The 24,178-nt window shown below is 39.6% G+C and overlaps 2 protein-coding genes across 4 annotated transcripts in view; one reads left to right on the top strand and one right to left on the bottom strand.

Moving 5' to 3' along the window:
- The window catches only part of PRPF4B (pre-mRNA processing factor 4B), a 48,661-nt gene extending 41,229 nt beyond the window's left edge, over nt 1-7,432 (bottom strand). The window contains 2 exon segments of the mRNA XM_044005306.1: nt 1-92; nt 7,286-7,432. Of these exon segments, the coding sequence (XP_043861241.1) occupies nt 1-92; nt 7,286-7,410 (217 nt within the window). The 5' untranslated portion in view covers nt 7,411-7,432.
- A 6,609-nt stretch (nt 7,433-14,041) lies between these two features.
- LOC122736843 (oocyte zinc finger protein XlCOF6-like) overlaps nt 14,042-24,178 on the top strand; it is a 52,792-nt gene continuing 42,655 nt past the window's right edge. For all 3 annotated transcript variants that reach the window (XM_043979253.1, XM_043979251.1, XM_043979255.1), the window contains exon 1: nt 14,042-14,515. The gene's annotated coding sequence lies outside the window, so the exon portion shown is untranslated. The remainder of the gene's footprint in view (nt 14,516-24,178) is intronic.

Raw genomic sequence — 24,178 nt, 5'->3', positions numbered from 1 at the left:
GTCGACTGTGCTTATTTTGAGATTGGTCTTCCTCTGATACTTCTCCATTTTCTTCATTTATGCTCTTTTCAGAATGATCTGCATCTTCCATCCTAGAAAAATATGAAATAAAAAGCTTAAAAATCACATGATAGAACTACACAAAATGACTCATTTTAAAAATAATGTCTAGATAGGACATCTGAAAAGCATTGAGATACCATCATATAAAGGTATGATTGATTTAACATTCTTCTCAGAACATCAGAATAGCTAGCATTTACATAGCACTTTAAAATATACCAAGTACTTTACAAATATTATCTCATTTGATCCCCACAACAAACCTAAGAGATAGGTGCTAATTATTATCTCCATTTTACAGTTGAAGAAACCCAGACAGAGAGAGATTACCTTCCTAGAGATTAGATAGCTAGAAGTATCCAAGGCCAAAATCTGAACTCAGGCTTTCCTGACTCCAAACCCAGTGTTTTATTCACCTTGCCACCTAGCTGCTGCATATAAAAATCTAGGTACAAATGAATTATATTATGTGTAGGGAGTATTGCAATTATGATCATAAATCAGTCTCCTTAAAAAATCACAAAGAACTATCACCTCTCTCTTCTGATAGAAAGGGTGAAGCAGATATCCTTGTGTGAAGGATGCCTGCTACCTCCCCTCACCCCAGCCACTCCCATCCCAGCTTTTAATGGCTGTCTTACAGATTAGAGACTTGAGAATGAACTTTTAAAGAAAACAGCACCCAGGGCAGCAGTAACTATCAAGATTTCCTATAGAAGCACATGGCTGGTTCACAGCAAAGGCTAATATGGGTTTTGCCTCTTTGGCCTGGGTAATGTAAGTCTTAGTTGCCAGATAGAAAGGAAAAAAACTGATAATATGGAATTGATATCTTGCCACCCATCCTCCCACCCCTTTGCTATTCAGATGATGTAGTTTGAAAGGAAGCAGATTGTAGCTCCTAATTGTTTCCTTTCTGGAGTAATCTAAACAATGGGTGGGGGGAGGGGGGATGACTGACACTGAATCTTGGGAGGACTCTCTGGATCACAAAGAAAAATAGGATTCACCAGAGTGAGGTATAAGGCAATATAATGTGACTATTGTTTAAAAAGCTAGACTTGGATTCAGAGGACTTTGATTCAAATCCATGCTCTCTCATTTTCTGTCTCTGTGTTGTGCTGTTTCGTTTGTGTTTTTTTTTTGGGGGGGGGGGAGGTTGCTATAAATGAAAATATTCCTAGTCAGTACCCTGGTTATAGGAACCCTTTCTTGTGACTAAGTCTCTTTCCAACCTTATGTAGGTTTATGTTACTATCAGCTCTTACTGGGAACAGGAGAGCACCCTTATTTTTCCTTCAATTGTCACTCTGCCTTCTATCTTGCCACAGAAGACAGAACAGGCTCTCTTCATGGGACAGGTCTTCATGCTCCAGGGAGAGATTTATAGTCCTTGATAAATATAAGGAGGGTAGCTGGGAAACATTATTCTACTATTGAAATAAACTCTTAACTAATCGGCAGGAAGAAGAAAAATCTTAAAGAACAAAGGAGATAAGCAAATGTTACCTTAATTTTCAAAATGAGTAAAAATATAAACCACTGATTCTGTTAATTCTTAACAGTTTATTAAAGTCATGAACAGTAATCCAGGGGAGGACAGATTTCACCAAGCCCATACATAATATTGCAAACAAACCATGAAATTTTTGGGATAGGATTACTAAACTAGTAGGTCAGAAAAATGCTATGCAGCAAATATACCTTGATTTCAATAAGGCATTCAGAAAAATCTCAGGCATCCTTATAAACAAAATGAAGATATGTGGACTGGAGTTATAATACATTTAATTAAACAGCTTGTTGAACCACCATAACCAGATTATAGCTTAATGGACTGATATCAATTCTAGAAGGATGTCTCTAGTGACATGAGGTTTGATGCTTTATCAACAAAGGTATGATTTTCATATCTGCCATGAACACAAAGGTAGTGGGGCAGCTAAATATTCAATAAATCAAGTTTCAAGAAGATAGTGCTATAAGGTTAAGGCCAAACAGATGAAATTTAATAGGGATTAAAAGTATAGCAAGGTATATAATTATGTAATCTGTTTTTGAAGCCTTTCTTATACCACAAGTACCATAAGGGCAAGGACTATTTTATTTACTTTGGGCACTAACTAATAAGTTGAATGGTTTTCTGATTAAAAAAATCCTATGCAGGTTAAAAAAAAATTTTCACCCCCAAAAGTCCTGGAAGCAATTTAATGCAATTTTAGGCCATGTTAACTAAAGTACAGTGTCCATATATGGGTGATAATAATTCACTGTTTCCTGTACTGGTCAGACAAGTGTTGCGTTCAGTTCTGGGTGCCCCATTTTAATAGGGACACCGACAAAAAATTTCAAGAGCTGTCATGTGGAAGAGAGAACAAACTTTTGTACCAACTAAGAGGGCAGAACTAACACAAACAGGCAGAAGTGAAGCAGATTTCATCTTAATCTAAGGAAGAACTTTCTAGTCAGCTTAACAACTTTCTAACTGGATATTTTAAAAAAATGAAAATACACTACCTCCCACAATGTCATCAAGATAGGTATTCAAGCAGAGGCTAGATAAACATTTTTTAGGAATGTTATCAAGATTCATCACTTCGAAAATGGGCTAGAATGACCTCTTTAAGTTCCCTTCCACGCTAACATTCTATAAAGTTTATGTATTTAAAATAGTAATACAATTAAATTTGTTCTAGATAACTCTATAGCTGTGTTATCTATGCAGACACTCCATGCATAGAAACAAATAACAGGTAATGCACTGAAACAAGTAATGGTAACAACACTATGGAGATGGTGTTTGTAAGGTGAAAAATCAGGAGCTGGTAGCACCAGGGGTTAGACTGTTCCTATAATGACAAACAATCTGTTGCTAGCACCATACTTGAAACATCTTCGGCTTAGTGGAACCAACCAAGCTTGTGCTGTTAACAGCAAAATAGCCTTGAGGAGTGTGGGGAGGTCAGGTGGTGAGGGAAGCTGTTACCTGAATATCATGACACTGCAGAGCAGGGCCTTCAGTAGAAAGTTTTTTTTTTTAAACAAACATATTAAGTCATGTGTATTGTTTTAATTCTGAATCTTATTTTATACAGATTTCATTTTCTCTCTCAGAAAACATTGTTTATGATTTGTATTTTCATTATAAGACCATTTGTTTAGTCTAGTCACGAAAGCCCAAGTCATGAGCACAAAGAACAAAATGTGAAAACCCTTGAAAATAAGGTTAAAAGTAGAAGAGGCCATGTATGGGGGCAATTAGGTGGCTCTGTGGATAAAGCACTGGCCCTGGATTCAGGAGGACCTGAGTTCAAATCCGGCCTCAGACACTTGACACTTACTACCTATATGACCCTGGACAAATCACTTAACCCTCACTGCTCCCCCCCCCCACCAAAGTAGCCACGTTCTTAGAACGTCCACATCCAATCAAATGACCCCTTTTCTGTAAAGTCCTTTTGTTTAATAACTAGTAAAGTTGACAACTCACTTTATTTTTGCCCTCTATGATGCTTAGAAATCCTATTCTACTCTTAGGGACACCTATTTCATCCTCTTTGGACTCTTCTCTCTTCAAATTTACAATGTCGGGGGGCGGCTAGGTGGCGCAGTAGATAAAGCACCGGCCCTGGATTCAGGAGTACCTGAGTTCAAATCCGGCCTCCAAACACTTGACACTTACTAGCTGTGTGACCCTGGGCAAGTCACTTAACCCCCATTGCCCTGCAAAAAAAAAAAAAATCTACAATGTCCCCAGGTCCCATTTCAGCAGATGACTTCACTTCTGTCACTGAAAGACTGAGGTCTTTGGAAGAAAGCTTCGTCCGTCAGTCAGTCAGTCAGTCAGTCAGTCAGTCAGTCAGTCAGTCAGTCAGTCTGTCTGTCTGTCTCTGTCTCGCAAATCTTTCCTTGACTCCCACTGATTAATGACTAAGGTTCACTTCCTTTTAGCTTGTCATTCAACCCACAATCTGGGGCCACCTAGTTTTTAGAGTTATCTCAAATTACTCAAACCCTTCATATTCTACAATCTACATACAGGATTATTATCCTGTATGTCCAATAGTTTCTAGTTTTCATGCCTTACTGTGTTTCCTATCCCTAGAATACCCTCTTTGTCCTCTCTACCTGAACTTCAACCCCAAACTATCTAAAGCAAAGCTTTTAAACAATTTTTATGTCATATTCTGCTTCTCAGAATGTTTTTAAATGTATAAAATACAAAGGATTATTAAGGCAACTAATTAAATTGAACTCCAATTATCAAAATACTTTTCAAACAAAAACAAGATAATGGATCCCCAGGTTAAGAATTCCTGTTTTAAAGCCCAACTCAGATGTCATCTCTTCAGGAGGGTTTTCCTTGAACTCCCTTCCCCACCAATGATTACTTTTCTATGCAGACCTTTTACTCAACCTTTGCTGCCATCTCTTCTAGCACCTATTATTTTGATCTTTTATGAACTAATTAAATATCCTACTTATTTTTGTGTGCCTTATCACCCTATTATTCTTTTTTTTTTTTTTTTTGGTGAGGCAATTGGGTTAAGTGACTTGCCTAGGGTCACACAGCTAGTGATAAGTGTCTTAGGCCGGATCCAAACTCAGGTCCTCCTGACTCCAGGGCCCGGTGCTCTATCCACTGTGCCACCTAGCTGCCCCACCCTATTATTCTTTAAGTTCAAGAGGGCAGGGGCCTTGATCACTATATGTACCTCTATGTTTAATAAAGCACTCTCTGGACACAAATATTTAATAAACGTTTTACTAAATTTAAACAAGCTAATTTGTTGAAATTTAAAACTGTAGTTGATTGAACAGTTTTTTTAACTACTCAATAATAAAACCCCACAATGAATGTTAAAATGCAGTACTTAGGACATCATTTTCAAAATGGAGGATTAAGCGAAGAATATAATCAGGCAGTGGGAAAATTAGTAGATGCTAAGATGTGATACCTCAAGACAATGGAATGTATGAAAAGTCCATAGGAAACCTGAAGGACCATCAAAGTGGGGGGTAGGAAAAGTGGTATTAAATACTGTCAATTTTTCCATAGCTTCTTGTAAACCTAAGAATAATTTCCTTTGGACTCTATTTTGAGGAGTCATTCTCTCTTAAGAATTAAGAGGATAGAAAGTTTGAGTCAGAAGACCTTGTTCAAGTCCTGCTGACACATGTGTAATCCTCAGAATTTATTACATGTTAAACTATTGCTACTTAATACTAAGACTAAATTAAAATACTAAGACTAAATTAAATCCTTTGACTATCTGGTTCACCAGGTAAAATTTTTCCCTTGAAAAGTTTAAGGGACTCAAAGTAGGGCGTAGGCTTTTTGCCAAACCTTTATTTTATATTAAGGTCCTAGAGGGCAGGGACAAAATGTATTTATCTTTATATTGCCGCTATTACTCTCTATAATACATTCCCACATTACACCTTTGTTCCTTTGCACTAGATGTTCCCCGAGCATGGAATATTCTCCTTTTTCACTTCTGTCTCTAAATTTCCTTAGATTCCCTCAAGATGGTGCTCAAAAGCCTTCCATCGATTCTCTATATAACTTGTATGTACCTAGGTATGTACATATGGTAAATACATAAAACTCCAGAATAAAAGTTCCTTGGGGGGGGGGGCAGCTAGGTGGCGCAGTGGATAGAGCACCGGCCCTGGATTCAGGAGGCCCTGAGTTCAAGTCTGGCTTCAGACACTTAACACTTACTAGCTGTGTGACCCTGGGCAAGTCACTTAACCCCGATTGCCTCCCAAAAAACAAAACAAAACACACACAAAATAAAGTTCCTTGAGAGCAGGAACTTCATTGAACTTTCTTTGTATTCTTCAGAGTTAAGCAATTAAAAAATGCTTGTTGACTGGTATTCAAGTAACTGCTGAATGATTCAAACAGAAATCAACCCTCAAAAACAATCCGATATCTATCTCACAGTAGTCACAAAACATTTTCAGTATATTTTTCCTTAATTAGTGTGATTCCAAGCTTTTGGACAGGTTAATAATAGATAAACTTCTCCCGGACCAAAGCATTCTCCTAGTTCCAGTTGTGCCACCAGATATATAGGTTTGGCATTAATTTGGAAATCTGATTTCCTGTATTAGATTAGAGGCAGTTTTAAAGACTGCTAATGATAAACTTTTAAATTTTATAGTTGGCAAAGCTAAAAAGTTTTTTAGAGCCAGTTTCAGTCCTCCGAGCTGGAAAAACTTTTGTCTCCAACTTACAAACATCAATGATACCCACATACTTTTTTACCCAAAGGAAGTTAAACATCTGATTTGCAGCTTTTGAAAGGCGTGAAGCACAAACTCTTTTTAGTTTTGCAAAACATATTTGCAAAATATAGCAATACTGGTTTTGGAACCTTTCTCTCATATATTTAAGTTACTAAGTACATTAGCTTTTTAAACTTCTGCTAATAACCCTCATTTTCACTGGGATTAACTGCTTCCTCCTCCCAACCTTATAAAGGGTACAATCTGAACCAAACTTCAAGGCCTTGAAACGGTAGGGAATAATTATCTTTTGCAACCTTAAGTTTAACTGTTGGTGATCAGAATGCTAACAAATGCTGGGAAACGTATTAGGTGGCACAAGGAATTGGGTGGTCTTCCTCCCCGCCGCCATCTGCCAAAAAATAGTCTGTATTTAAGTTTTAAACTGAGCGATCCAAAAGTGCCGCCCTCCCCTCCCCGACCCTAAATCGCATTAACACGGACATAGGGTGACAAAAGCAGGGCCAGAGTACACATGCAAAGAGGCACACGTCCGCTCCTGGAACCCTCTCTCAGCGCGAGGCCACGGCACCCAGCTCCCCAGCCCGCTTCCGGAGGGGCTCCTGGGAGGGGCGACGCAGGCGCCGGCCACGCGCACCGGACCTGTAGAGGCCGCTTGCGCCTGCGCCTCCCGGGGCAACGACGCGCGTCAGGCCGCAGCCGCCTCGGGCTCTAACAGCCACAGCCGGAGCAAAAGGGGTGCAGAGCGAGGCTCGCGAGCGGCCCGCCAACTCACCGCCGTCCTCCCATCGCTGCCACTGCGTCCTCCACTCCCCACGGCATAAGAGAAAGAGAGAGGCAAAGTTTGGTTCTCGCTCTTAGGCCTCAACTTCCCCTCCCCCCCATGCAGTTCACCCATATCCGTCCTCTGGTTCTCCTCCCGGGCCTTGGCCTTCCCGCCATTACGCTACCAAGAATTATCACTTACTCAGGCGCTTCCCGCGGCGGCTGAGACTCCACGGCGGCCATTTTGAACTTCCCGACTCCTTGGCGGCAGCGGCGGCGGCTGCCGGGACAGGGGAAGGTGGTAGTTGGAAGGGAATCGTCGCGCATGCGCTCCGCCGGAGAAGAACGAAAGGAGGAATGAGTCCTCACTAGCAATCCGGATGTGAAACCTTTCATCCGGAGGGTGGAGCGTAAGGACGTCCACACGCACTTCCGGCGGGCTCAGGGCTACCTTGGTACGATCTTTTATCCTCCCAAGGAGGTTAATATTCCTAGTAGGTCTTATTTTGGGGGAGTAATTAATAATAGTTTTAAGAGCTGACTCTCTAAAGGTTCTCAATGGCCTTTGCTTTTACAAATAAGTGTCCAGCGAGGGCGTACTGTGTGCATCTTTTCTCTGTCTCTCCCCGCTCATCTCCAATTTACTGACTCCAAACCAAGAATTTAATTTACACGTTTAAATAAAATGATAGAGATAAGATAAAAAGAATAAAAAGATAGATTTGCACCAGAAATTCAGAATGCCCCAATTCCAGGAACATACCCGGGACCTGTGATTTCATAGGTGTGCTATGTGCTTACTTCGAACAGCTCAACCTTTTTGTGCCCCAAATTTAAAACTTGTGAGGCAGTTTCTCAAGTATCAGAAAATAACAGATGCTTCCAGAGCCAAACAGCTAGTAAGTTTCACTGGTGAAAATTAAGCTTAGGTTTGTCAACTATGTAACAGCCTCTCTAAGCTTACAAAGAAAATAAAAATCTTTTCACGTTGGTTCATCCACAATTTATCATTGGGAGGCAGGGACAAAAATTTCCTTTAGTAGTGAATTGTATACTATTAATTCTCCAATAAATAGATGCCTATGAAATCTTGAAAGGTCTGAATAGGAAAAACGACTTTTTCCACCAAATCCCAGAATAAAAGATTGGGGTGAGAGATGGGGAAGCAACTCCTAAAACTTGAACACAGGAAAAATTTAGAATATTGACAATGGAAAGTCTTATCTTAGAGTCATGCAAGCCTTTAAAACACACACACACACACTCACACCACACACACACACACACGAAATCTTTAGGAGACCTTATAGGTACAAAAAGAAATAAAGGTAAAGTAGAGCTATGTAGAGTTCATCTCTGATTCTTTTTGTTTTGCTCTTCTACAAAATTCCATGGCATCTCTGGCAGATAAAGAATAAACTGTTGAATAGGTCACTGATAGGACCTAGTTTGGTATTTCTTGGGTCTTAATCTTATAGCCCTCTTGATTTCCATGACACTGATCTTTCTTGGTTTTCCAACTTCCTTTTAGAGTCTTCTTTTGCAGTCTTCTTGCAGTGTTACTGCCAACTTCTCTGCTATTAGTATGGTTATCTTCTAGACTCTGTCCTGGGCGATTCCTGATCTCTGATACTATGTATTCAAGTGCCATGTTTGATACTCCCAAATCTATATATTCAGACCTCATAAATCCCCAGAATTCAAGTCCCCCATCACCAACTATCTGTTAGATAGTCATTCAAGAAAGGTAGTTCTTGCTTACATTTTAATGGGGGAAGTAAATAATAAAAAGGAACTGAAAAGGGTAGAAGGTAGGAAATAAGGGAACCTGGTAGAGAAAGTAGAAAAAATCTTGATAAAGAACTGTGGAAAAGAGCAGCCTGGAGAGAAACCATGACTTCATGTGGTTAGATAGCTTTAATTATATACCAAGATATATCTACTGGATGAAATATTCAGGAGCTCTAGCACCTCCGGTGTGAAGGATTCCTAAGCCCTTTTTGGGGGCTGCTTATCCATCTTTGGTGTCCACTTGATTCACCCAATTCTCACCTGTGGTTCCAGGAAGTTGTAGCATATGAAGCAGTCACACCCTGGTAAACCATCTTGGTCAATGGGCTAAACCAGGTTGAAGGTAACTGACAGGCCTCAAATCTGTAAGTGAGTTAGGGGGATGGCTACCCCAACGCACAAGAAGACTTTCCCCAGAGATGGGAAATGGGTAATGGCCATCAAGGCAATTGAAGCAGATGCTGGGGAATGCTTAGAGTTTGGTCAGACAGGGAAGATGCCAAGGTCATCCACTGTTTCCCATTGCTATAGCTGGTTGTCCAGACTTTTGTCTTGCTACTAGATGACTCAGGAAGAGAGAGTGAGGCTGGCAACTTTGTAACTTAAATCCAATTCATGTGCAAGTCAAGATATCACTCTGATGGTGATTGGTCCTCTTCAGAAATGAAGGAGAAAACAACAATTTAAACTTACCACTTCAAATTCTTTGTTTAAAATTGGATTTATGATTTTCCCCTCTAAACCTGCCCTTTTTACACAACTATTTCTATTGAAGTCACCATCATTCTCTAAATAAACACTTCTAAAACTGTTGGTCATGGTCCCATATAGGATCACTTAACTGAATGTGGGGGTCATGAAAAATTTGACAACAGTAAAAGGTTATGTATACCTACTTTTATATACCTATATACCCAGGGTCACATAAAAATTTCTCAGGCAAAAAGGGGTTGCAAGTGGAAAAAGTTTAAGAAGCCTTCCTCCTAAATCACCACCCTTTTCATCTTCCTGACATCCAATCAGTTGCCAAGTCTTTTTGTTTTTACCTACACAACATCTCTTGTATCTGTTCCTTTCTTTCCACTCACATGCCACCACTCTACTTCTCTTCTTGCTTAGACTATGGAATAATGTTCTAATTGATCTCCTTGATTCTACTCTCTCCATTCTCTAATCCACTCAGCTGCCAAAATAATATTTCAAAGGCATAGGTCTGGCTGTGTTATCTGAGATACTAAGGAGGAGTTTCCACTTGGCATCCCTGCCCTTCTACCCCCTTCAATAGGTGACTGCTTCTCCCTAATCATTATTCAGAAAAGTCCTAGGCAATGCTTCCCTTCTCTTCTGGCACCTCTTTGGTTGCACTCTTGGCTACTATGTCACACTATTGTCTCATATTTGATACTGTAATCTATTAATTCTATCTAGGCATGTTTCCTCCCCTCCTCCCATTTTCTTGTACTAGTGAAGTTGAGTGTTTGAATCCATGTGTATGACTATATTCCAATTCAGTCTTTTTTATGTGATCTTTTTACTTTGAAATTAACAAATGAGTATTTTCATATATACTATGTAACATTAGAGGATTGACATGAAACAGTATTTCTTCTTGCTTTCTTTTAAATATATATAATAATTCAACATCCCAAGTAATAAGCATTTATTTAGTGCTTAACATGCAAATAGATAGTCCCTGCTACCCTCAAGGAGGATAAATCAGGAAAGCTGAAAATGTTATATGTGTGTGTGTGTGTGTGTGTGTGTGTGTGTGTGTGTGTGTAGGAGGCATCCTACTTGTCTGACTATTCAGGAATTTTAAAAAATGCTTCACTGAACTTTTCACTTCCTTTTCTTTTTTAAAAATTATTATTATGCTATTCATAGGGCAGGAAACAAGAGGATCTGAATTCAAATGCAGTCTCAGACATTTATTAGCTGTTTGACTTTGGCAAATCACTTAACCTGTTTGCCTCAGTTTCCTCATGTGTAAAATGAAGTGGAGAAGAAATAGCCAACCATTTCAGTATCTTTGCCAAGAAAACCCAAATGGGCTCACAAAGAGCCATGACTGAACAATAAATGTTATTACCGTCTTCTACCCCATTCAATTATATTTTCCATTGGGGAAAAAAAAAGAAAAACACTTTCTACTAAATATTCAATCAAACAAAACAAAGTCCAATATTGACAGTCTGATAACTTACGGGGGGGGGGGGGGAGAGGGGGCAAAAGTCACAAAGGGGTTTCAATATTTACCAATTCCTTTATTTTTTGTTTTTAATTTAAAATACCATAGCATCATATACAGTATATATAGGAAATGAATTTATATTATGTGTGAACAATCAAATACTGTAAATGGCGAAAAATAAAAAAAAAATTTTGAAAAACTTATTAAAAACATCATGACTTTGACCTGCCCTGTATGTCCTTATTCCATTGTTGATTGCCATTTGTTCTCAAAGAGATCAGGTGATACTTATGACTTGCAGTGAATTGGATTTAAGTGAGGGAGGGCTGTGGAAGTTGACCAATCTCACTCTCTCCTCCAGAGTCATCTGGGTCCAGTGGCAATATATACATCAGGATAACTGGAGATGTTTTAAGGCAATTGGGGTTAAGTGACTTGCCCAGGGTCACATATCTAGTAAATGTCTGAGGTGAGATTTAAACTCAGGTCCTCCAAACTTCAGGGCCAGTGTTCTATCCATTGGGCCACCTAGCTGCCATATCTTATGCTGTATCCTAACTATCTCACCATCATTGTCAGTCTTCTGAATATATGGGCTCATCATTTATTCAGCCTTTCTGTCTTTCAAAGTTATTTTTCTTTACATTGTTTTAGTATAAATTGTTCTGGTTCTGCTTTTTTCACAAGTAAGTCATGAGTAAGTTACATACGAGTCTTTCCAGGTTTGTCTGACTTGATCCTTTTGTCAGATCTTATGGTCCAAACATATTCTATTACATTCATATACCATAATTTGTTTAACTATTACCTCAATTGATGGGTACCTCCTTAGTTTGATTTTTTTTCCTACTATAAAACAAACAGCTATATTTTCACATATAACCAATAATAGTCAATTAACATTGTTAATACACTTTAGTGTCTACTAGGTTCCAGGCACTGAATTAACTAAGCATTGGGGATACAGAAAGAGGCAAAAGCAGCCCCTGTTCTCAAGTAGCATACAATCTAATGAGGGAGACAACATGTAAACAAATATATACAAAGTAAGCTATATAAGAGGAAAAAATGGAATTAACAAAGAGAAAGCGCTAGAATTAAGAGGGGTAGGGGAAGGCTTCCAGTAAAAGAGATGTTAGTTGGAACCTAAAGGAAACTAAAGAAGTCAGTAGTTGGAGTGGAGGAGGGGAGAACATTCCAAGCATGGAGGACAGCCTTGAGAAAATGCCAGAAATGATGAGATCAAGTGAGGCCAGTGTCACGGAATGGAAGAGTACTGGTTGGGGAGTAAGAAATAAGGCTGGAAAGGTTGGAGGGGACTAAGTTACAAAGGGCTTTGAACACCAAACTGGATTTTGCATGTGATCCTTGGAGGCATAGGAAGTCGAATGGAGTTTATTGATTTGTTTTGGTGAGGCAGCTGGGGTTGAGTGACTTGACCAGGGTCACACAGCTAGTAAATGTCAAGTGTCTGAGGCTGGATTTGAACTCAGGTCCTCCTGACTCCAGGGCCGGTGCTCTATCCACTGTGACCCTAGCTGCCCCTGAATGGAGTTTATTGAGTTGGGGGGAGGGTGGGGAGGTGATATGATCAGACCAGAGCTTTTGGAAAATCACTTTAGTAGCTAAATGGAGAATGGATTGGAGTGGATGGGGGCTTGAGAGGCAATACCCAACAGCAAGCTATTGCAGTAGTTCCATATGAAGTGATTAGAGCCTGCACCAGTCTTGTCAAAGGGGAGAGGAGGCGTATTGAAGAAATGACGTAAAAGTGAAATCTACAGGTTTTGGAAACATTGGATAGGGGTGGTGGTGAGAGATAATGAGGAATTCACGATAACTTCTAGGTTGTGAGCGTGAACGACTGGGAGGATGGTGTTGTCCACTACAGTAATAGGGAAGTTGGGGGGGGGGGCCGAGGAGGGCTAGAGGGAAAAATAGTGAATAGATGAGTGTATTTCCTCTTTATTTGAGTCAAGCAATTAACAGGTACTTAACAGTCCTAGCTTACAAGGAACTCAAAGTTTGATAAGGAAGACAACATGCAAACAACTATGTACACACAAGATTTAGACTGGACAAATTTCAGAGTAAAGGTACTAAGGTTAAGGTGGCCCCGAAAAGGCTTCCTGAAAGAGGCAGGACTTTAGCCAGGAAAGCTACCATGTCTTTGAGCTATAGACCTGGAGAAGACTTCGCGGGGTTAGAGCAGGTAGTTTCTTTCAAACGTAAATTGTGGCACAGTAAGACTAGGACTCGCTTCTGATCCAACAAAACTGTTCCTTTAATTCTCCACTTCCAAGCTAGGCTCTCGCCATACCCCGCACCCCCGCCCGCGCCCCGCCCAGGCGCTGCGGTTGGAAGGCCACCTTGTTCCACACTCCCCTCGAAGACCTAACCCGAAGAAGGGAGCGGACGTTAAGCAGCCGAACTAAGTGAAGCGCACCCGGCAGCTCCCCCAAGGCTCCTCCCTCGAGGGTCCGGAAGTCCTGCAGTGGGGGGCGGGGGGAAGAAGAGGGGGCGCGGCGGGAGAGATACGTTAGGAGGCGTGGTGGAGGGAAGGGGCGGGAGAGGAAGGCGGGGCGTCCGAGCTTTCCTGGCGGCGGGGCGGGGTTAGAAGAGCCACCAGCTCGTAAGGGAGAGTGGAGTCCGCCGCTGTCGCAGCAGCCTGGAGGCGCCGGCCTAACCGCGCACGTGGGGGCGGGCCGGAGAGGCCGCGCGGAAGGAAGGAACAGGTGGATGAGCGGAAGGGGAAGCGGCAGGCAGGCTAGCCTGAAAAGGGGAGCCGCGCGGCTCCAGGGCTTGTTCCGCCTCGGGTCCTCCAGAAACGGCCAGGCTCGGCGCTCCAGCCGAGGCCGACGGAAAAGACTTCCCGCCCGCAGTCGCGGTCCCCAGCTGGCCCTTGTGGGACCCCTCGCGGCGCACCCCGCGCGGACCCACGGCGGGTGTTACCGGTAACGGCCGGTGGATGCCGCCGCCGCGCCGGCCCGGCGATCTGCTAGGTGAGTTGGCTTGGGCTCCGGCGCCTACAGGTGGGGAGCTTGGGGCCCGGAGCGAGTGACGCAGATCGGCCGGCAGTGGACTGGGTGGAGCGGCCTCCGCTGGCGGCTACTCAGCGCTCCGGGAAGCACGCAACGTTGTTTGGTTGGATCTGATTGTTTAAGGGGCGCTGCTCCCCCTCCTCCAAGCTCCTAAGCCAGGGCTCTAGAGACGTGGAGTTCTGGCTTTGTCACTTACTTCCCTGGCTGTGTGAACCGGTGCACGAACGCAAGCCTCCTGAGGGTCGGCGAAGGCTCTTTTTTGGTCCTCTTACGCCGGTTTAGTACCGAGCCTAACCCGTGACAGTTGCGGGGTTAAATCGTGTTACATTGAATGAGACGAGTTGGGTCATCTCCCTGGGCCTCAGTTTCTTAATCTCGAAGAAATTCTCGGATTCCTCATCCAGGCTAAGTGAGTTCATTTCAAAGGAGTAAGATTTGATTTCTGGGGAATTTTATGTCTTCATCTTGGTTTATTATTGCGTTACTTTGTCGTTAAATAGATTCCAGGTAGAAATTGGGAAACATTTTTTACTTCCTTAAAATAACATCATTTAGCTGTTCGCTACATAAAGATGGGGATAAAGATAAGTATGGTACACCGAAGGTTTTAGGATTTTTCAGCTGAAGAGCACTTTAGACGACAACAGCACTCTCCTATCCTCATTTTTTCAGATGAAGAAAGAAGACCAAAGGGAGGAAATAATCGGCCCAAGATCACACAGGAAGCAGAATTAGAGCTATTTCTAAAATTCGAATCTAGCCCTCCCTTTTGCCCTAAGAACTTAAAGTTCCTCAGTGGTTTTCCATTTACCATGGCCACCAACCAAAAAAATGGATATTAATCTAGAGCAGAAAATGAGGGAGTTGTTGGGAAGGTTCATTAGCTTTGTGGTGATGAGTTTAGAGGTGATGTGACTTATCTTGGAAGGGGCATCTTGTTCTGTGTAGCAGGAACCCTGCAGAGTAGCAAGTCCTAATTCCTGCCCTCTACAAAGAATAGGACTCTTCTGCCTCCTCTTGAGACTCTCTGATTGAAGGGCTCGCTTCCAAAGGTTTCCCTTATACAGAGGCACGGTTTGGAATTTCAGGCTTATTCCACTTTACATCTGCAGCTCTTGCTTGGTTTTCAAGCTCCCTGGAACAAGTGGTGTCCTCATCACTTTACTCACTCAGCTTACTTTGGTATAAAAAATAGGAGCTCTAATTCTGCTCCTGTGTGATATTTGGTGGGTTGTTTCTTCCCTTTGGTCTTCTTTCTTCATCTGAAAAATGAGGATGGGAGAGTGCTGTTGTTCTTCTGTCAGACTGTAAACTCTTGAGGGCAGGGACTGTTTCTTTTTATTCTATCAGTTTTTAGCACAGTGCTGGCACATAGTAGGTACTTAATAAATATTTATTGAATGAATGGAACTCCTTCAATTCATCTTGAATTTAAGTTCTCCTAATACTGCTCCTGGACCATGCACATTTTTATTATACATTTTCCATTATCTGTTCTTGTTTCTGATATCCAGGTGTTTAAAAAAAATTGTAGATGTTTCTTTTACTTCTATGTTGGTCTAGTTGGACATTTTCCTCTTTCTAGGACTTTTTCCCTTCATGCTTTCAGAATTTTATTTTTAGGAGCCTTCAAATGTCTTTTTGGTTGATAACATATATAGAATTTTAGGTTATGGGAATCATATCCCAAATCTATAGTCTTAGTTCCTGGTATTACTGGCTTTCATCTACTTTATGACAAATTCTACAATGGAGTTGGCACTTCCAACAGTTCCTGTCATTTATACCTCAGAAACCAGTTCCTCTTGGTAAGAAATGGGTCAGTAGGGTCATAGTTTTAGAGGTGGAAAAGACCTTAGAAGTATCTAGGATTTCTAAGGTCTAAGGTCTTTTCCAATTCTGAAACTATGACCCTACTGACCATTTCTTGCTAAGCCAGGCCCTTCAGTTTACAGAAAAGGAAAGGCTGAATGAATGAAAGAGGTTAAAATGACTAGCAGAGTTCTTCCATGTTCTTGTTCAGTCATTCAGTTGTGTCTGACTCTCTGTGACCAATTTGTGGGTTACTTGGCAGAGATACTGGGGTCCATTTGCCATATCTTTCTCCAGCTTATTTTACACATGAGGAACTGAGGCAAACAGGGTTAAGTGCCCTACCCAAAGTCACACTGCTAGTAAGTATCTGAGTAGAATTTGAAACTCAAGTTGCCCTGCCAGTGCCAGCACTGGTGCTCTATCCAGTTGCCTCACCTAGCTGCCACCACATCTTTCATACTATCTAATGCATCACTTTGCCTTCAAAATAGGAATAAAATTATCATAAAGGCAAATTATTTAGCTACTCTCCTTTTGGTAGAGAACTCTAGAACTCTGGCTAATTATCCCTCCTGCCCCCAATTATTACCATTATCTTGCTTCCATATCAGGCTTGTGATCTGTTTCCCAAACTCTTCCTCTTTTCCTCTTTTCTCATCTAGTGATATGTAGTGTACAATTAACTAACAGTCAGTTCTGCTTCTGGCCTAATTTTGAATATCATCTAAGTAACTTTCACTATGCTTTACACATCTACCTTAGATAGTTTATCTATGCCTTTCCCTTCCCTTTTTCCTGTCCAGTTGCTATTGGATAAGGTAGAGCTTTCCCAAAACCATATTTTAGTCATGAGACCCATACACTGATCATCAGTGTTACCCATCATGTCAAATTTGTATCTTCACTTTAATAATACCTATTTGCATACGTTTGAGGCCAATGGATTTTTGTTGCCCAATGCTTTCTTGGAATTTATTTTTCTGTAAAATTATGGCAGTTTCTACTTACCATTCTTCCTGCACTATGCTGTTCTTCATGGTATCTTGCTTGATTGAGATATATGGGTAATTTTTTTCCTTTATTTTCCTTTTCAGTTTATTAAAGGCCTTTTGATTTAATTTCGAGGACTCCAGGCAAATAGTCTGACCAGCTCTTTTTAGGCAAAAACTTGTCATTCCTATGTCATAAGCTTTTGGCTACAAATCTAAATTGCATTCTTAGATACTATGTTCTTAACCACTAGCTGTTTTCTTCCCAAATCTGCTTCCCTCCCCCACTTTTGAAGCACTTGCTTCAATCATTAGTAGTTTCGAAAACACCACCTCTTTTTTGCTCCTAGGGTTTTTAACTTTCTCCAGACTTTTCATTAAAGGGGGGAAAAAACTCATCTACATAAAGTGCCTGACAAACCTGGTTAAAGATCATAGAATACCTGAGGCTAAAATCCTTCAACTAGACTTTTTCTTATTTGCTACTGGGTTTCCCTATCTCCCTCAGGCAAGAAATTCTACGGATATTCAGGGGGCCTGATCCCACTCCTGATCCAATATGGAAGCTTTGACCTTTGTTTCTCACTGGGCTGGTTTGCCCCTCCTAGGCACCTTGTGACTACACCCACCCCCCCCCCTTCCCCAAATGCTCATATTGGTACAGGACTTAATGTGGATACTGATTGATTTTAGCAGTACTAGAGCTCAAAACTCCTCAGTTTAAACCATCCATCAGCCTCAGGACTTGTCCTTGTCGCCGGGATTACTGGTCTTTTCCCTCATACCTGCTATTTTGCTAGATTCTAATCATTTGGTATGGTATTTGTATTAATTAGGGACTTTTTGGACTGTGTTTTATTCTAAAGAAAAAGGGGTTTGTAAATTAGACTAGTGCCAGTAAGATTTTAGTGGCTATGTTTTAATGTTTAAGGTTTTTTATTTTAACTAAAAATTTTTAAAATAATTATTCTTAGGGCAGCTAGGTGGCGCAGTGGATAAAGCACCAACCCTGGATTCAGGAGTCCCGGAGTTCAAATCCGGCCTCAGACACTTAACACTTACTAGCCGTGTGACCCTGGGCAAGTCACTTAACCTTCATTGCTCTGCCCCCCCCCCCCAATTTTTTTTTCTTGGCATCCCTGGGTTTTCCCTGTATACTGTATCCCACCCAATAATGCATGTCCAAAGAACCATCCCTTATAACAAAGAATTTAAGGGGGAAGAAAAGAGAAGAAATGCAGAAAACTAATCAATACATCATACCTGTGGACCTCCCTGCCTCTTCAAAGAAGCATAGAGAGGTATCTTTCATATTTTTTTCTTTTGGGGTGGGGGGAGCAGGGCAATCAGGGTTAAGTGACTTGCCCAGGGTCACACAGCTAGTAAGTGTCAAGTGTCCGAGGCCAGGTTTGAACTCAGGTCCTCCTGACTCCAGGGCCGGTGCTTTATCGACTGTGCCACCTAGCTGCCCCACCCAACATTCATTTTTTTTTTTAAATAAAAATATTTTATTATTTTGCACTTACAATGTAGAGATAGTTTTCAGCATTTGTTTATATAAGATTTCCAATTTCAAATTTTTCTCCCTCCCTCCCTATACAGCAGGAATCTGATAGAGATTTTACATATATATATATATATATACATACATATACACACACACATATATTCACATACATTACATAACAACATTAAACATATTTCTGCATCAGTCATGCTATAAGAGAAGAATCAGAGCAATAAGGAAAAACCTCAAAATAGAAAACAACAGCACCAAAAACAAAAAAATAGTATAGTTCAATCAGCATCCATATTCCACAGTTCTTTTTTTTTTTCTGGATTTGGAAGAGCTTTTCCATCATGAGTCCCCTGGAACTTTCTCTGTACCATTGTATTGGTGAAAAGAATCCAGTCTATCACAGTTGATCAACACATAATGTTGATGATACTGTGTGTGTGTATAATGTTCTTCTGGTCCTGCTCATCTCACTCATCATCAGTTCATGCAAGTCCTTCCAGGTTTCTCTGAACTCCTGCCTTACCGTTTTTTACAGCACAATAGAATTCCCATTACATTCATATACCACAACTTGTTCAGCCATTCCCCAACTGATGTGCAACCCCTCAATTTCCAATTCCTTGCCACCACAAAAAGAGCAGCTATAAATATTTTGAACACCAACATTCATTATTTTTAAGTAAGGCAATTGGGGTTAAGTGACTTGCCCAGGGTCACCCAGCTAGTAAGTGTTAAGTGTCTGAGGCCGCCGGATTTGAACTTGGGTACTCCTGACTCCAGGGCCGGTGCTTTATCCACTGCGCCACCTAGCTGCCCCCCCCAACATTCATTCTTAATTGTTTTTGTGGTTCATGTTTTTTTTATATTGTCATCAGGTATATTTTTTACTATAAAAATTTTACTATTTTACTAGGCTCTGCTTTCTTCATTTTGCATCAGTTCACATAAATCTTTCCTTGATTTTCAGTTTTCATATTTTTCATTTCTTACAGCAGAGTAACACTCCATTACTTTTTTTTGCAGTTCCTTTTATTTTAATAAAATCAGAATATGCTCAGCACATGCAGAGCTAGCATCTAAACTAATAGAGTAAGCAATTATTAAACCTACAGTGACTTGAAGTTCAATCTTTACGTTCAGCAAGTTTAAATCCATTCTTCCATATGATTTTTGAATACTTATTTATGAACTGAAAATATTGCTTGCTGATAAAACTTGCTAATTTGTAGAACCACTCCTTAATGAATGTTAATCAGTTTGTTTCCAATTTGCTACTATAAGGAGTGCTGCTTTATTTTTGCTATACATAGACCCTTTTTGTCACTGTCATTTTGGGGGACTATATGCCTAGCATTGGAATCTCTGGGTTGTGGGAATTTTTGCTACTTTAGTTTCATAATTCTAAATTGTTTGTCAGAAGAGTTTCATTGATTCATAGCCCTGTCAGCAATAAATTAATGCACCTGTCTTTCCACAACTCCACTAATGTTAAATATCTCATTTTGTTAATCATTATCAATTTATTGTGTATAAGGTAAAACCCAGCTTGCTTTGATTTTCATTTCTCTTACTATGGTGATTTTGAATATTCTTTCATATTGTTGAAATTTGCCAAATCCTTCCTGAAGACTTTGTAATCCTTCGATGGCTTACTTATTAGAGAATGGTTTCGGGTTGATACATTTGTTGGTTGTCTATATATCTTGGATATTAAAAAATTAAGGAAAAAAAAGAAAAAAAAGTAGTAAATTGAGGAATACATCAAAAAAATCTGGAGCTATATGTTTTACTCCACACCCTTGGACCTCCTACTTCTGGAAAGGAATTGGAGTGGGTGTGTCTTCTTAGTTTCCTTCCTTGGGGCCATGTTTTAGCCTTTGTAATTTGCCAACTTTTTACTTTTCATACTTCTCTATATTAATCATATTTCTCATTTCTTCTTGCATAGTAATATTCCTTTTCATTTATGTATTACACTTTGCTTGACCATTTCCCAATTGACAGGTATCTACTTTGTTAACCATTCTTTGCTACTACAAAAAGTACTATTTAAAATATTTTAGTGTATATAGGGACTTTCTTATTATTGATGACCTTGCGGGATGTGGGAAAGGGCATGAAAATTTTAGTCATTTTATTTGAGTAATTCCAAATTGCTTTCCAAAATTTCCAAAATAGTAAGTACAGACTTACTAACAATGCTCTAGTGTGCCTATTTTCTCTCTCCTAGCCCCTCTGATATAATTTTGTTGGTGCAGAAACTTGTCAGTTTCATGTAATCAAAATTATTTATTTTTTCTAATTGTCTATATTTCTTATTTGGTTAGGAATGTATCCAGATAATATTATAAAGTGCTTATAGCTTTGAAAAGTAGAGATCTTATTTTATCATTTCCACAACCTAGGGACGCAATGCTGTTATTATCGACCTTTATAGAAGAGGAACTGAGGTAGAAAGAGGTTAAGGAAACTTGCCCAGGGTCATTACACAGCTAGTAAGTGTCTAACATGGATTTGTACCACCTAGCCTTTTCTAGCATATCTGCAAATTACCTCTTCTAAGTTTTGTTTTTAATAGAATGATTTTTAATTATTCAGGTTAAATAGCCATTTTGAATTATTGTTGTAATTATTGTTTTGAATATGTTGTAAAATATTTGTCTAAGCCTAATTTCTACCGACTTCTTTCAGATTTTTCCCAGCTCTTCATCATATAGGAATACTTCCTAAGTAATTTCTATTTTGGGGTTTATTGAACACGAGTACTAAGTTCCATTATTAATGATTCTTGCATTGTATAATATGTTCATTGATTTTCTTTTCTGTTTTTTAAAAAAACTACATGAAGTAGTTTTGTTTGATTGCTGTTTTGTTATAAATTAGTGAGAGAAATAGAAATGCTACTTCCTCTTCCTACTTTTCCCCCCTTTTTTTTTTTGTTTGTTTTTGTTTTTGTTTTCCAGGCCATATGGGGGTTAAGTGACTTGCCCAGGGTCACACCAGCTAGTTAAGTGTCAAGTGTCTGAGGTTGGATTTGAACCAGGTACTCCTGAATTCAGGGCCAGTGCTTTAACCACTGCGCCATCTAGCTGCCCCCCCTTTTCTTTTAATATTTTATGAATTTTGCTTAATTTTTTTTCCCTAGCTCTGTAAAAACTATCCCCTTTGGTAGTTTGGCATGAATTTAAATCTATCAATTTCCTTTAGTAGCCCTTGTCATTTTAATATATTATCATAGCCTGCAAATGAGCACTGAATATCCCTCTATTTAAATCCCTATTTCTTTAAGGAGTACTTTGTGATTGAATCAGTTATTAAGTATTATCATCAGTCAAGTAAAACCAAGTCTTTGAGTATGCTTTTGGTAGATTTGTACTCGAATATATTTAAAGTATTTTGATGATAGACCCACTACTAGCAATTTTGGAGTTTTGAAATTTGGAACTAGAAATCTTATAAAAACAAATTGTGAAGACCCATCTCCTGCATGTAACTGGAAAATAATAAATAAAATACTTGTATGTTATAAAATAAAATAAAAAATAAAACATTTTTGGAGTTTTGACCTGCCTATTTCTGCCCAGGGCCATTTCACCCTGATTGGCAGGCAGCCTGCAGGCTTCTCAGTCCAGAGGAGCTCACCATATTAGTGCTGAAAACATTGGATCAGCGTGGTCCTACTGCAATTTTGAACTGCAAAGCTCAAGAAATAACTAGCTCAGCATCCCCGTAACAGGGATTACCCGCCTGTGTGCCAGCATTCCTGGCTAGTAGTTTCTGGTCATTCTTTTAATTTATTCTGGTTTTGTTATAGTTTTACTTTTTAAATTTTATTTTGTTGATTTGCTTTTTTGCCCCCCTTCATTTTAATCGGGTCTACTCAAGGTTTACTATTTTTGTTAGTTCTTTTCAAAGAACCGCTTTAGTTTTTATCAGTTCTATAGTCTTTTGGTTTTCCAATTATCTTTCTCCTCCAATTTCAAATCCTGCTCCCCATCTTCCCCCCCCCTTTTTTTTAGGTTTGTATATTTGCTGGGTCTCTTAGTTTTTAAAAATATATGTTCAGTTTGCTCCTTCTATTTTGTTAACATGTTTTTGGGAAGATAATTTTCTTCTTAGGATGCTTTAGGGGTATCTCAGAAATTTGGTGTGTTGTCTCATCATTTTATTTTACATAATTTTTTTATGATTTGTTCTTTGATTCACATATTATTTAGGATTTCATTTACTAATAATCTAGAGCATTCTTTTATATGATTAAAATTATTTGCAGTTCTTTTGTGAACTTGATGTGAGATCAGATTGATCGAAAGTCATCCCAAAGAATTACAAGACTCAATTACTCAGTTTCCCATAGTTTCATTGCAATTACTGTGAGTGGACCACAGGGAGCGGCACTTATGGTCGAAGTATCTCTCGAATAGAGAAAATCTCAACCAAGACAGTATCTATATAGCTTCTGGATAAATTGAGTATCAGTCTCATTATAATAATGCTCCACTTCTTAGGGGCGGTACAGAGGAGGGCTTATCCTAGTTTGGATTTCCTGGCGGCTTAAGCCAACCCCTTGAGAGCGTGGTACCTTTTTTCTGTCGGAGGAGCTATTTTGGGGGTTTACAGGTTTCATAAGGTGAATCTGTTGACAAATTTGGCCTTTTCTGCGCCAATGTTATCCTTTTCATTCCGCATGCCTAGTTCCTGAATATTTTCATTTATCAATTAGGAATTTCTATAGCCTCGTCTCTATTGTCTTTGTTATAGTTAAAGGTCTCTATGACCTGCCTCTTTATGCTCTTGTTATGAGTGGTGATTGATGTAGGTAACAAGAGCCTAGGCCCCTGACTTGTATTAATAAAGGCCTCAAGTCTTAAGTTATCCATTAATTCCTTTTGGAGCTGGGGTCTATAAGTTATAGCCCCTCTTGGAGCTCAGATCTATATTAGATCTCAGGTGTTAGGTTTTTCTGTTAACCCCTTTTAGGTACTATTGATAGCTACTATTTGGGGGTGGGGGTGGGGGTTGAGGCAATTGAGGTTAAGGATTTGCCCAGGGTCACACAGCTAGTAAGTGTTAAGTTTATGAGGCCAGATTTGAACTCAGGTCCTCCTGACTCCAGGGCCAGTGCTCTATCCACTGTACCACCTAGCTGCCCCCAATAGCTACTATTGATAGGTTATCCTGTTAACCCTTTCTAGCCTCCTCCATCAAACTATTCATATCCTTTGAGCACTTTAATCTATTAGAAAATGGCTTTTGATTATATATTTTGGCTACCAAATATTTTTTATGATTACTGCTTTGTAATATAGTTTGAAGCCTATAAGTGCTATTTTCCCTTTATTACTGCCTTTTAAAGTGGTTTCCCTTGATGTTGTTAGAAAGTGGTTTTTTTTTAATTTTACTTTTTTCCCCAAATTACATGTAAAAACAAATTTTAATCAGTTTTTAAAACTTTGTGTTCAAAAAATTTTTTAAAAAACAACCACTTTTTGTTCCAGATTTTCTTCTTCCCTCCCTCTCCACCCTCACTTAAGAACGCAAGCAATTCAATGTAAGTTATATATGTGTAGTCATACAAAACATTTCCACATTTGTCAGGTTGTGAAAGAAAACAGACCAAAAAAAAAACCATAAGAAAAAGGAACTAAAAAAATTATGCTTCATTCTGTATTCATACAACATCAGTTCTGTCTCTGGAGATGGATTACGTTTCTCATAAGTTCTTCAGAGTTGTTTTGGATCATTGTAT

Source organism: Dromiciops gliroides, chromosome 1 (assembly GCF_019393635.1).
Source record: "Dromiciops gliroides isolate mDroGli1 chromosome 1, mDroGli1.pri, whole genome shotgun sequence".
Lineage (NCBI taxonomy): Eukaryota > Metazoa > Chordata > Mammalia > Microbiotheria > Microbiotheriidae > Dromiciops > Dromiciops gliroides.
The sequence above is the reverse complement of the archived record's forward strand: the minus strand, read 5'-3'. Positions and strand labels throughout refer to the sequence as shown.